This window comes from Aspergillus steynii, assembly GCF_002849105.1.
Source record: "Aspergillus steynii IBT 23096 chromosome Unknown P170scaffold_2, whole genome shotgun sequence".
Classification (NCBI taxonomy): domain Eukaryota; kingdom Fungi; phylum Ascomycota; class Eurotiomycetes; order Eurotiales; family Aspergillaceae; genus Aspergillus; species Aspergillus steynii.
Genome location: NW_020194399.1, coordinates 5,035,272 through 5,047,726, shown reverse-complemented (window position 1 = coordinate 5,047,726; position 12,455 = coordinate 5,035,272). Strand labels below are relative to the sequence as shown.

The 12,455-nt window shown below is 52.9% G+C and overlaps 4 protein-coding genes across 4 annotated transcripts; 1 reads left to right on the top strand and 3 right to left on the bottom strand.

Annotated features, from left to right (window-relative positions):
* Positions 1–1,519: 1,519 nt before the first annotated feature.
* On the top strand, positions 1,520–3,418 carry P170DRAFT_434871 (lipase ROG1 family protein). Its single transcript, XM_024848819.1, has one exon. The coding sequence runs from the start codon at positions 1,670–1,672 to the stop codon at positions 2,966–2,968; it is 1,299 nt and encodes a 432-aa protein (XP_024708452.1). The 5' UTR covers positions 1,520–1,669; the 3' UTR covers positions 2,969–3,418.
* An 817-nt stretch (positions 3,419–4,235) lies between these two features.
* On the bottom strand, positions 4,236–5,610 carry P170DRAFT_423921 (phosphatidyl synthase; the record flags this gene model as incomplete). The annotated part of the gene is made up of 2 exons (XM_024847537.1): positions 4,236–5,172; positions 5,249–5,610. The coding sequence occupies 2 exons, from the start codon at positions 5,608–5,610 to the stop codon at positions 4,236–4,238; spliced, it is 1,299 nt and encodes a 432-aa protein (XP_024708451.1).
* A 1,718-nt stretch (positions 5,611–7,328) lies between these two features.
* On the bottom strand, positions 7,329–9,446 carry P170DRAFT_349521 (uncharacterized protein; the record flags this gene model as incomplete). The annotated part of the gene is made up of 1 exon (XM_024843742.1): positions 7,329–9,446. One exon carries the CDS (start codon positions 9,444–9,446, stop codon positions 7,329–7,331), a length of 2,118 nt encoding a protein of 705 aa, XP_024708450.1.
* Positions 9,447–10,318: 872 nt separating this feature from the next.
* On the bottom strand, positions 10,319–11,216 carry P170DRAFT_434868 (YqaE/Pmp3 family membrane protein). The gene is made up of 3 exons (XM_024848818.1): positions 11,154–11,216; positions 10,858–10,992; positions 10,319–10,799 (listed from the first exon to the last, which is right to left on the bottom strand). The coding sequence occupies exons 1-3, from the start codon at positions 11,168–11,170 to the stop codon at positions 10,778–10,780; spliced, it is 174 nt and encodes a 57-aa protein (XP_024708449.1). The 5' UTR covers positions 11,171–11,216; the 3' UTR covers positions 10,319–10,777.
* Between the last annotated feature and the right edge of the window lie 1,239 nt (positions 11,217–12,455).

Here is a 12,455-nt window from a genome sequence, read left to right as displayed (position 1 = left end):
CATCAGAATATAAAAAACCCCATCCCTTTTAACATCTTTACCTCTGAGCCGATCTTGATATTTCCATCTATCACTTCTTCTTTTTGCTGTGCTCAGCTGAAGACCAGTAGACACCATGGAGACCAAGCTCATTATAGCCATCGACTACGGCTGCACTTCTACAGGTAAGAAAGCCCCCATGAGTTAACCATGCGAGCTCAACGGTTGCACAGGCGTTACCTGGGCCGCCTTCGATGGCAGTCAGGAACCAAAGGTAATCACACAGTGGCCTGGCAATTCAGGAAACAAAGTCCCTCTTGTATATCGGTTTCCGGAGAGCAAGACCTCTCTCAAATGTCATGGGGATTTGAGGTCCAGGATGGACCGACCACGTACTCATGGATCAAGCTGTTGCTCGATGAAAATGCCCGCCAAGGCGAGTTTGCCAATGAAGCCCAGAAGATTTTCACTCGTCAAATCATGCAGCTACCTCCAGGGAAGCAGGCAAAGGACGTGATAACCGCCTTTTTTAGAAAAGCTTAATAGCCACATCAGAGCACAACTCGAAAGAAAAGCTATTGATTTAGCCAATACCCCCCTGGAGTATTGGCTCACAGTGCCGGCCATCTGGCGCGACGAAACAAAGCATCTGATGCGGGAAATCGCCATCAATGCTGGGCTCCAGGCCAAAGAAACCGATCGATTATGTATGGTATCAGAGCCAGAAGCCGCGGCTCATACCGTTTTTGAGTATTTTGGCTCGGAGTTCCGGGTTCGTCGAAGCAGCTGCACGTATAGTTGACCGCAAGGACTGATCCCTACTTAGACGAATGACGGAATTCTGGTGTGCGATTGCGGCGGTGAAACCGTAGTAAGTTCCCTGGAGATTGATTTGGTATGTCCCGAACTAATTATTGTCAGGATATGGCTTCATACCACGTATCGGGTGTACAGCCTCGGTTGTTCTTTGACAGGCTCGCGTCCTCTCAAGGTACGCAATACAATGCAATACAATGTCGAAAAACAAAAAAAGAAAGGAGATAGGTGCTGATATTCCTATCTAGGCGGCAATTGTGGTGGCGTTGCTGTAGACAGCAGGTTCCACCAGTTGCTCTGCACCCAGTTCGGCGATGCACTCAACGATCTGCCATCAAGATTCCTGGATCCAAAGGGGAAGCTAATGACCGAGTTTCAGATTGTCAAGGCAGAGTATTCTGGCGAACCTGGAAAAGTTTACTTTATACCCCTGAAGCATCGCTCCATCAAGGACAGCGCGGACCCGTTATTTTACGATAAAAGAAGGCACCAAATCAATTTGACCTCAGAGCACCTCCGAGGGTTGTTCGAACCGGTTCTTGGTATTATCTTCGAATTGATTGCAGCGCAGATAACTGCAGCTGATGAGGGATTTGGCTTGAATCCTGTGGGAATCTTGTTGAGCGCATGGCGATTAGGATGAGTCATCAATCTTACTCCGCGGCCTAATTCAGGCACCAAGTAGCAGGTCTGTAGAATCTCACTTCTGCGTACGCTCCCCCCTCTCGGTGAAAACCATGGATCCTGATGGGAGCCACTCGTCAGATGCAGGCCATCTGTGTGTCCTGGTCCATGGGTAGGGAGAACATACCACACCCCCGATGATATTGCTGACAGTCATGCGTGCGACAGACTCTGGGGGAACCCTTCTCACATGGACTTCATAGCCACGTCGTTGCGAGAACGATACCCGACTGACACCTTCCATATCCTCGCCGCCCAGCGCAATGCCGGCAACCACACCTACGATGGCATCGAACTCGGAGGCGAACGCCTGGCGCTCGAGATCGAAGAAACCCTGGACTCCCTGGCGGCCCGGGGGTCTCGGATCGGGAAGCTCAGCGTCGTCGGATACTCGCTTGGGGGCCTTGTGGCCAGATATGCGTTGGGGCTTCTATACGCGCGAGGATGCTTCGAGAAGCTGGAGCCCGTGAACTTCACCACCTTTGTGTCGCCGCATGTCGGCGTGCGAATCCCCGTGAAGGGCCTCCGCAGTTTCCTATGGAACTACCTGGGTCCTCGCACGATCTCCGTCTCGGGGCGACAACTGTTCTTGGTCGATTCGTTCCGGGACTCTGGGAAACCGCTTCTCAGCCTTCTCGCTGACCCGGATAGTGTCTTCATGCGAGCGCTGGCCAAGTTCAAACGCCGCTGTGTCTACGCGAACGTCGTGAACGACCGCTCGACCGTCTTCTATACCACTGCCATCTCGCTGTCCGATCCATTCCAGCAGGACTTGGAGCGTGCCCACATCAAATATGTCGCCGGCTACGAGCCCGTTGTCGTCGACCCCGATGTGTATTTCGCACTGCCCGGAAGGAAGGAAGATGGCCACCCTTTGTCATCACGGATCCAGCAGCAGACAAAGAAACTGTTCACCGACCTGTCGCTTTGGCTCTTCTTCACCCTCCTGATGCTCATTGCCCTGCCCATCTTCCTCGTGAACTCAATCATTCAGACGTCCCGCAGTCGGCAGCGGATCCAGCTGCACGAGGAAGGCCAAAGCGGAGCCTCCTTTGGACACTACCGAATCCCCCTCCTGATCAAGGACGCCCAGAGCGCCGTCGAGGAGGTCTTTGAACGCGCCGCCGCCCGACAGGATCCCGAGTACCTATCCGCCGCCGACCAGCACACGGGGGCAAGCCAGCTCAGAAAGCGGACATCCGCAACAAGCTTCCCCGCCAACGAGGGCAAATCGAGCGTGCTCATCCGCGAAGAGACCTGTAGTCCGCCGGACCGCAGCGCATCTCAGACCTTTCCCACGCTCGCCCTCACGCCCCTCCAGATGTCCATCATCAAATCCCTCAACGCCGTGGGTTTCCGCAAGTACCCGGTCTACATCCACAACCATCGTCACAGCCATGCCGCCATCATCCGACGGGTGCCCAAGAAGGGATTCGACGAGGCTCCCGTCGTGATGAAGCATTGGCTCGATGCCGAGTTCGAGATCTGATCTGACGGGTCATGCGCGCGGTATTCCCGAACGGGTAAAAATAATCAATTCGCATGAATGCGGGGGGGAGGAAGGGAGTGGAAAATCCCCCGTGGGGAATCATACATAGAGGACGATCCGAGTCGGCGGTGCAGTAGTTCACTGGACTAGTTGAGTAGTGACTCACATCACCTCCCCCCTCTCACCCACATGGACCTGCAACATGACATGTGCAATACACGAAGAATGAGCCCCTTCTCCGGTTGGTTCCATTCTATACTCTCCCTCCTCCCGCCCCGCCCCTAACGAACACCGGATCCTACCCCAGCTTCTTGGCGCGCGGGGGAGAAAGCCAACCAGATAGACACATACGCAGTATGCGTAGATAGATAGTTAGACAGACAGACAGACAGACAGATCGATAGACAGATAGAATACCTCGGCATTTGCAATCGAAACCACCGAATCCCCACACTTGTATCTGACACTGCCGTGTCTATGCGATTAGTGACTTACCATGCATACGTATGCCTGAATAACAACACGCTTCCCTTACTCGTACATCCAATGTCAACAGATCTCGGGATTGCCTATTTCGTTCCTCCCGGCCAGCATCACCCGCCCTACTTACTGAACTACGTTGCTACTAGGCTAAGATACCAACAAGGCTGTGAAGCCGAGGTGAATATCATTGGTCATGGAGCGATTGCGCTTTGGCGTCAGGATGTTTTATGTCTGCGTTTCCCGCGGGCCGCCTTGTTTTAGAGACCCTGTGACTTGGGGTATGTGTGTGTATATCACGTTTTCCATACGAAGAATACTATAGGTGCTACGGACAGATGGAGGAAGATGGTGACGTGAGATGGAGTCATGAGAACTCAGTAGACATCTGTGTTGGAATGTGTGCATATCTATTGTGGACAATTGTCTGCATTCTAGCATAGGTATGAGCTGGTGAATATTGATGCCAAGGTTTGCAAGTAACAGTCTTGTATAGGAGTGTATTGGGCGGTGATCTGTATAAATCGAATGTCCAATGGGCCATTCACCGAAAGTCAAGAGCAGAGGCAAATAGAAAACCAATCCATGAGAAAATAGATAACATTGCTATATCATAGGGAATCATAAGTGTGTAAATAGATATATATATATATATATATAGACAGAAAGAAAAGGCCAAAATCTCATAATATGTATGGTATATGTCAACGGATGGTAGGGAAACATCTAGATGATCTAGAGGGTGTGGCGAATGTGCAAGACTTTATGCGCACAAAGGCAGAGTAGATCAATTTTGGATGCCCGCAGTGTTAGACCCCTTGAAGTCCACGCCGTTCATGTCCTTGGAGATCTCACGCTGCATGGCAAATTTGACGGCTTCCAGGACGTTCTCACATGTCTTCTTGGGTGGATAGCGAGGAATCATGCCGTCCTGGTAGACGCCGGTCTTGACGAGAATCGAAAACCATTCGGTGTCACTGATTTTGTCAAACTCGTTGGTCCCTCGAACGTCGGACTCCGGAGTGTCTCCGACAAAGTAGACGGTGCGCGGGGGTTTGTTGATGCCATGCGTGTCCTTGCGCCACTGGCGAAGGAGTCGGGTGGCGAATTGATACGTGCCTAGTTGGGGCTTTCCGAAGGCAATGGTCGACAGTTCTTTCCCGGTGACGGCTTTGTAGAGTGCCTCCAGCGAGGCGCGAAGTGCGCCCATGCCGATACGGGAGTGTTCATGGGAGGTGGCCCATACGACGTCGTTGTGGGAGAAAAACAAGGGCGGTCCCTCGTTGAAGGTCTCGGAACGGGTGCCCAGATGTCCCTCCTTCGACATCAGGACGTCCAGGATGATTTGCTGGTCTCCAGCCCAATCCCGGCTATCGGCGAAGACGAAGATAGCGTCGATCTTGGTGTTGTTGAGATCTCGCACGCGAGAGTTCTCGAACTCATCGTCTGTCAGGCTTCGGAAGGGCGTGGTATCCTGGCGCGTTTTGATGATATCTCCGGGGGTGATAACGTCCTTGAAGCCGTACATTTCGGCAACCACTCGGCATTTCTCACCCACGCCACCCACGACTAGAACGGTGTTGTATCGCTCGGCCATGTCGCGCATCGGCGTGTGGCCACAGATAAACTGGCCAGGAGAGACTTCCAGTTCCAATTGCCGACTGAGGTCTAAGCACCGTTCCTCCTCCGACTTGCCCCCGCCGTTCGTCACAAAAATGTACGGACTGGTTAAACAAACAAACGTCAGAAAGGCAACTCGAAGGTTTTAAGGTACAAATAGTGGAAAAGAAAGGATCTTACATCTGAATGCCGTAGGGGTTATCCCCATTGATGTATCTCAAGGCGTCAACGGCCGCAGGAATTGGATTGCCACCTTTTATTAGGACACCGTCGATATCGAAGGCCAACGCAAAGTCGTCAGTGGTAGTCTGTGCAGCTTTAGAGGTGGGCGAAGCCACACGAGGCGATCCATCTTCAGAGGAAGTCTCGTCTTCCAGGTGTTGTTTTGCCATTTCCATCTCCATCGCGGTGTCGTGAGCACTTGTGGCCATAAGATGTTTAGGAGGAAGGACAACACTGGGACCGCCATAAAGGTCGGCCCGACTCGCGTCCAGGCTGGACAACCGGCCAACTCGGGTTCCGAGACCGTCGGCAGTGGTCATCTTTGCTCTGGTATTCTTGGTAGTCCGAATGTGACGTATAGTGGCTTAGATGATATAAAAAAGTGGAGCAGGACCCAGCAGAGGACCCAAAAAAAGATAACCGGGCAGGGACGGGAAACGGTGACGGATGATCGTGTCTCCAAAAAAAAAGGAATATGAGAAGAAAAATATGGGTCCAAAAGGAACCCAAGAAACAGGGGACTTGGAGTATCTAGAGAAAAAGAAAAACGATGAAAAATGAATGAAAACCTCTTGAAAAATTTAGAAGAATCGACCCAATCGAGGCAGGAAAGATTAACACGATGTGCAGTAGAACGGCAGGTAGCAAGGGATTGTCCACGCAGGAGAGTCTATTCTGAGAAGCAAGTCTAACCAGCTATGAGGTAATCGATGCAGAAGAGAGAGATGAATGATGATCAATGTAGAGTGGAGACTGGGGGAAAGATTCAATGTGGGTTTGGAGGCCCATTAATATACGATGCTGGAACAGGGAGGGTCGAGGCAGGGCGCAGCGAAACGAGAAACCACCCTGCCCATGGATGATGTTAGCCCGTGGCTCCGTCATCAACCGTGTTTGGAGAAGAGTTGCCATAGGACTCTCGAATGACTCCACCAGACAGAAGGTTTGCCGCCGTTCCTCTTCGCGCCATGCAAAGGCAACGTCGTCTTCATCCTGGGGCATAGAAATGACGAGGCAGGCGCGGTGATTCGTCCTCACTCCTCACCCATGGTCAAGGCGCTGACCAAGTCGACAACAATGATATTCGTCTTGATTTCGAAGGGTGGGGAGTGACGTGCAGCGCGGACGCAGTAGTGGATGGACTTGGGGGAGGAGACCGAGGAGGGGCCCACAATTGAAACCAATGGAATTAAATTCAGGCATCTGGCATTTAAAATGCATGGATTGAGCCCTTGACTGATATCACTTTCTCTCCCAAGAGGCATCCACCGGCCCGACGAGTGAGGCAGATCACATCCGATGAAATGCAAGGAAATGGAATGAGATCGAAGGACGGTGGGCGACGGCAGCCACCGTGACGTCATCTGCACGGCCCGCCTTAGTCATCCGCCTCTCGGCCACCTCAGGCAGCCATCCCGGTTTCGCAAAGGCGCAGGCACGTCCAGGAACATCCAATCCCCGTCCTGAGGCGCCCAGCCCTAACTCACACTCACCCTGCTATCTCGGAATCTCAAGAGGCTAGCAAACCATCCTCAGCCGCTAGATGAATCTGAGGCCAACCAGGATCGGTCGTTAAATGCCGCATCTGGACCCCCATGCAGGCCTGGCGAAGAAGGAGGGGTGGACGCAGTGTAACCTTTCCAGTGCTGCAGCCACCGTCGTCGAGGCATGTGATATTGGGGCTGTTCACCTGTCGGAACCAGCGTTAACCTCTGCCATCACGAAGGCTGTTGCCGACTCGGGACGTCATGTCAAACTTTTGCTCGGGCCACATGGAATAATAGTCAACGCTGGAGTCAGAATTGAACGACGGGGTGGTCTGGTTCCGGCGAATTATCGCGGCTCGTTGACTAATATTCTAGAAGTACAAATAACTATTGGGTATATGGGAAACAGGTTGAGGGGTAAATAAAATAAATATACACAGAAGCGCGTGCCATGCGTCGGACGCACACGGTCCCAGATTAATATATTACAAAAGAAGAGGAAATGTCGCCCGACCTGCCCCAAGCAGAAAGGCGAGAGACCTGCCTGGCTCTCAATCCACGCGGAGTATCAGATCGGTGCCATGTCGGGACGGTGTCAAGTTGCGTTCGGTTGGCACGGCTCTTTTCTTCGGCATCCGACCCATCATCTCGACCGGATATCTAGAATCACTGACTAGAGCGTGAGGGTTGAGGTCGGGAAACAGATCGCGGTCGTATCCGTCCCAGTAGTCTTCCGGGCCGTACGGAGCAGCCTGTCCGGCAGGCTGCGGCTTGCCTCGACGAATCTGAACCCTTTTGATATCGTCCTGTCGCACAACTCGGGGCCGAGACACGACCTCAGAGGCTGGGCCGGCAGCCGTAGAGGGAGGTCGTCTCCCGGGATCATTGACAGGTGCGTCATCGCGGAAATAGTCACGCTGGGGGGGTATATTGGTGGGCGTTCGGACTTCTTTGAGAGGGGAAAGGGTTCTGAAAGTCCCCGAGTGACGGGAGGCTCGGCGACTTCCTGTATTTTCGTTGATGTTAATCGTCTCGAACTCGCCGCTTGATTTGCCAGCTGCGGTGTTGCTGGGCTGCGGACTACGCAGTGACCGACGCGCCGTAATCCGAGGCGACGGCATTCCCGCACCACCCATATATCCTAGATCGGGTTGCTGCCAATAGTTGTCCACATAATTGTCATGATGCGTGGAGCGATCCCGTTCAGCATTGTACGACGGGGCATCATATATGTCGGCATGACGAGGCGTGTGGACCCCAGCCCCAGGATGGGCATATATGGGCCTTTTCCGAGGATCAGGATTCCGCGGCGTCAAAGAACCGTTGTTCCTGCCTTCAAATCCATGCATCATCGCACGAGGGTTGTCTGGCAACCCTGCCATTGGAATTCGATTGTGCTGTCGGGAGGAGTTGTATCGAGCTAGCAAGGCAGAGTTCATGTACGGAGTGGGAGCACCGGGACCACCCCTCGGCCTGACAACATCCTCTTCAAACAATGTCGCGCCACTAGCAGGCCTGGGGGTTTTCTGCTGGCTCCATCGCAGCGGTTGGGGATAAAGGTCATATACAGGCTTCTCTGGCAGCAAATCGGAAATAGTCCGCTGGGAGGACTGGCTCGACAAGGCCTCATTTTCAGAGTTCGAAGAAAATGCAAATCCGATCTTACTGGGGCTAATTCTTCTCGAATTGCGGTTGGCGTGGTCGTCACCTGGTTTAGTAACGACAACCGCCGGGTTCTCGCTCCGGTACTCGAAGGGAGACATCAACCGTGCGGGACGCGAGTCCTCGTTTGTTGTACGAGACGAGGGATTACTAGGCCCCGGTGTTGGTCGTTTCGGTGGCAGGGAAAAGTCCGGGGGTTCTGACATGGCACCGCCGATCTCAAAGAAGTTATTGTCTTTGGCCTGTTGATTCCTTCGTCTAGCCTTTCGGCAGCAACAAAAGATGATAAGACCGATGATGAAGAACCCCGACACTCCCGAGGCCACGGAGACCCCTATAACCGCGCTCGGTTTCAAAGTGCTGTTTTTGGACGCTGCACCGGTATCTGATGCCTGGTCACTGGTAGTAGCACTAGAGGGATGCTGGACAGTGCGAGTGATTGATATAGGGCTCTCAAAAGAGGTGAGAGTGGTGGATACATGCGTAGTTTTTGACTCTGAGGACCTTGAGGATTCTGAAAATTCTGAGGAAATGGTCGAGCTGGTGCTTAGGGTTGAGCTCAGGGTACCCGTGGGAGCAGCTGTCTCTGTTTGGGCTGCTGTCGTGCTCGTCGGAGATGGCGTGGTCACTATGGTGGCGGTGATGGTGGCATGCGTCCGTGGTAGAGCTCCGGCGATTGAATCACAGATGCTATAGACCGTCGATCTCAGTACCGCCTCCAAAGGGCAGTAGGCAAGGCTACAACGCAAGGCAGCCTCTCCCAAAGTGTATCCACTGTTCGTATTCGTCCTGCATAGACACTCGATGTCCAAGCCCTGGGAGCACGCATTGTTCGGATAATCCGTCTGGATGAATTCTCTGGTGCAGTTTGCAGCGCAATCTAGAACACGGTCGACAGGCGAAACCACCGCTCCTGTCGGCTGTGGCTCATTGGCGTCGATTGCAAGGCACGATGGGACCAACGACGAGACGACAAGGAAGAGGAGTCGGAGGAGATATGGTAGCATATTGCGACTATCTGTCAATACTCCGCTAGTTAGACATGGATTCCCCTGGTCTATTTTGCAATCGCAGATGAGGGAAGAGCATTGCAAACATAATGAGAGCAATTCATAGCGCCCAAATGACTTACCTAAATCCAATGTCACAAAGGAGCAACAACCCCTAGAGTCATAGGCGTACACAGACAACCATTCTAGATGAATGAATCAAAGAAAGAGATGAGCGACGAGGTTGTACAAGTGTAATCCAAGCGCCCTAAATCTTTTGGCGACAGAATTGTCCCTCAGGACCGAGGGGCACGGTGAGAGAGACATGATAATTAAGACGCGGCGTGTTCGAGCCCAACCCGCCATTGCCGGCGTCAAAGAGAAGATCTCTTGTTTTCGCCATGACGCTGACTGGCTGTTCATGGGAGAAAGCCTGCACCTGAGACAAGTACCACGACACTGCGCCTCCTGTAGGCGCCCTGATGAAACACAAGACTCATTCTAGCCAACGAGGGCCACGTAGTCGACAGGAGCAGGTCGGCGACGGCAGGCGCCGTGTGTGAGTAGGAAGAGCGCAGACGAGTTGAGCAGTCCGCGCCGACGTTGGCGCCGGGCGCTGCAACGGAGTCATGATGATGTCAGGTCAGCTGATTCCAGACGCCTGGGCGCTTCGGGAGATGAACGGGCGTTAAGGGCTGAAGAAAGCCAAGTGTTAGGGGGATGAACTGTCGAAATCTAGGGGATTCCGGTTAGCTGAGAAAGAATTCGGTCAAGGTACTCTATTTTAGCTTATTTCTTTTTCGTAGCGCCGAGTTGTCGGGTCATTATCCTACCAAGGCTGGCGAGCAGGACTCATAACACTATAGCAAACAACTGGCTGCAGCAGGTTCGGGGAATATTAAGATCTTGTCATTGCCATCAATCATTAAAACTAATCACTGACAAAGAGCAAAACAAAAAGCCCAGTATCACAAATGAGCTGGTATCATCCGGAGCGAAGCCAAATAAAACAGGGAAAAAAAAGAAAAAGCCAAAGAAACAACACAATCAAGGGGAATCGCGAGAGATTAATAGTAAAAACAACACTCGGGCCCCATCACAGAGTATATGCGATACAACCACCGAGCAGTCCTCGCGTTCGATCAACAGGATATGGACTGCCAAGTGGCGGGGTTACATTAGTCGAGTCTCGGCCGGAGTTGCGCGGAACGCGCGAACAACACGACGATCGCCCGTTCGATTTCAAATTAAGAGATCTAGGAGGAGAGAACGGTGGAACGATGCAAATCTTCGATCGGGAGGGGATTTGGACCGAATCGGGCGGACACTCAGGGGGATGTCGGCAAAGTCTAGTACTTGAAAATAATGTACCTGGAGGGAGAATTGTTAGCTACAGCTCCGACGGATCCAGATAGCGGGGAGCACATACAGAGCGTGGATGATGCCAGGAATCCAACCCAGAATGGTCAAACAGATGTTGATGAGCAGATCAGCTCCACATCCCCGTTCCAGGAAGACACCGAGGGGAGGGAGAATGATCGCAAAAAGGATCTTGCAGATATCACTGTGCAATCCGGAAGCGTTAGCCAAGGTTCCTAAGCCTCTACAGCCTCTCTCCGTCCCCGGACCTGAGTCCCCAGACGACGCTACTAGACGCTGCCGAGCGACCGGCTGAGCCGGGCCAGGACAGAGAGAGAACGGGCAGGGTGGTGACGGGACACTCACGAAGCAGTGAAAGGCATTGTGATTAGAGATTAGCTGGGTAGAATCCAACGATGGGTCTATAAGCAAGCGTCACGGAGGATGGAGATGGAATGCAAGTCTCGGGAGGAGAAGATAAGAGTTGGGAAGAAACAGCAGAACAGGGCGGCCGGGCGGATCCACGGGCTCTTAAATCATGGCGGCAAATCAAACCCGGCCGGCCTCGTCGCAGAACGGGCGTTAATGCTGGCCTAAGGAATCAGGCCGTTACGTCATGCTTCCACCACCAACTGTGGCTCGGGTTCGTGGCGCCGCGTCCTGATTGGCGCAGGCGTCGTGATGAACATCCAATTTCCCGCTGCCTAGACCTTGCCATCACGCATTTGTCGGCTGACTTTTGCGTCGACCCGACGTGGGTGTGCCAAAGATCGACTTGGCAGAGTTTTCTTTTGGGCGCAGTAAGGAGGCCCCGTTCGTCGTCGGTCTTCCCACGGCGATATCTTGCTGCCTGGGAGAAAAGCTTGGCGGCTTCATTTGCCCCTGGCGGTTGCCAGATCTATCGCTCTGGATGGTTTCTATATTTACGGTCCTGATGATTCACGCGCATGTCTATCTATCAATCGCTACTCATTCTGCATCCGGTAACACTCGAGGTCAAGAATTCGCTTTTTGGCCCGTCATCCAGGCATCCGTTCATATTGCACTTGCAGGGGTGGACCACAGCCCTACGGAGCCCAGCCCTACCCCTTGACTTATTTCCTGACACCCCATTTGCCTCCACTCGCCATGGCATGGTTTCGACCGACTTGGAATCTGATATCATTCCCAGCCAGGTGAGGTGACCCTACCACGTTTTAGACCCTAGATCACTGCGCGTCCACGCAGCCATGCACCTGGAATTCGACGTCATCCCGAGCCCCATACATATTCCGTAAAAAACCCACAAAATTAAGATCAGCCCCGCCCCATCTTCAAACGTGCAGCTGCCGGGCCACAGCCAGGCACTCAAAAACTTTGTGAATCTTGATTCTCTTCTGATTTCTCCTTTGCTGCGGGTCTTGGCATGTGGCGGTTCTGCACCGCCACCTCTCTTGATTAGGTAACGCCGCCTACTGCAACCATCGACGTCAGGCTCGTCAGTTGCACTCCGGAGTGCATGCGCTGCCTCATCTTCCCCATCAGTGGATGCTTCCTCTGGGTCCCGTCCTAGGCAATCAGAATTCTCATTCTGTGCTGGCAGAGCTTATTCTATTATTAGTAGCCAGCGCCACACCTGTCAAGTCACATTCTAGTCGTCTTCCAGAAATGGGAATTTCTACCTAGATT

Bases quoted from the DNA above. Each gene is read 5' to 3' on its own strand.
- P170DRAFT_434871 (XM_024848819.1), top strand. From the start codon at position 1,670: ATGGACTTCATAGCCACGTCGTTGCGAGAACGATACCCGACTGACACC.
- P170DRAFT_434868 (XM_024848818.1), bottom strand. The intron at 10,800-10,857 runs GTATGTGCTCCC...TTCTCCCTCCAG, and splicing joins CCTGGCATCATCCACGCTCT to GTACATTATTTTCAAGTACT.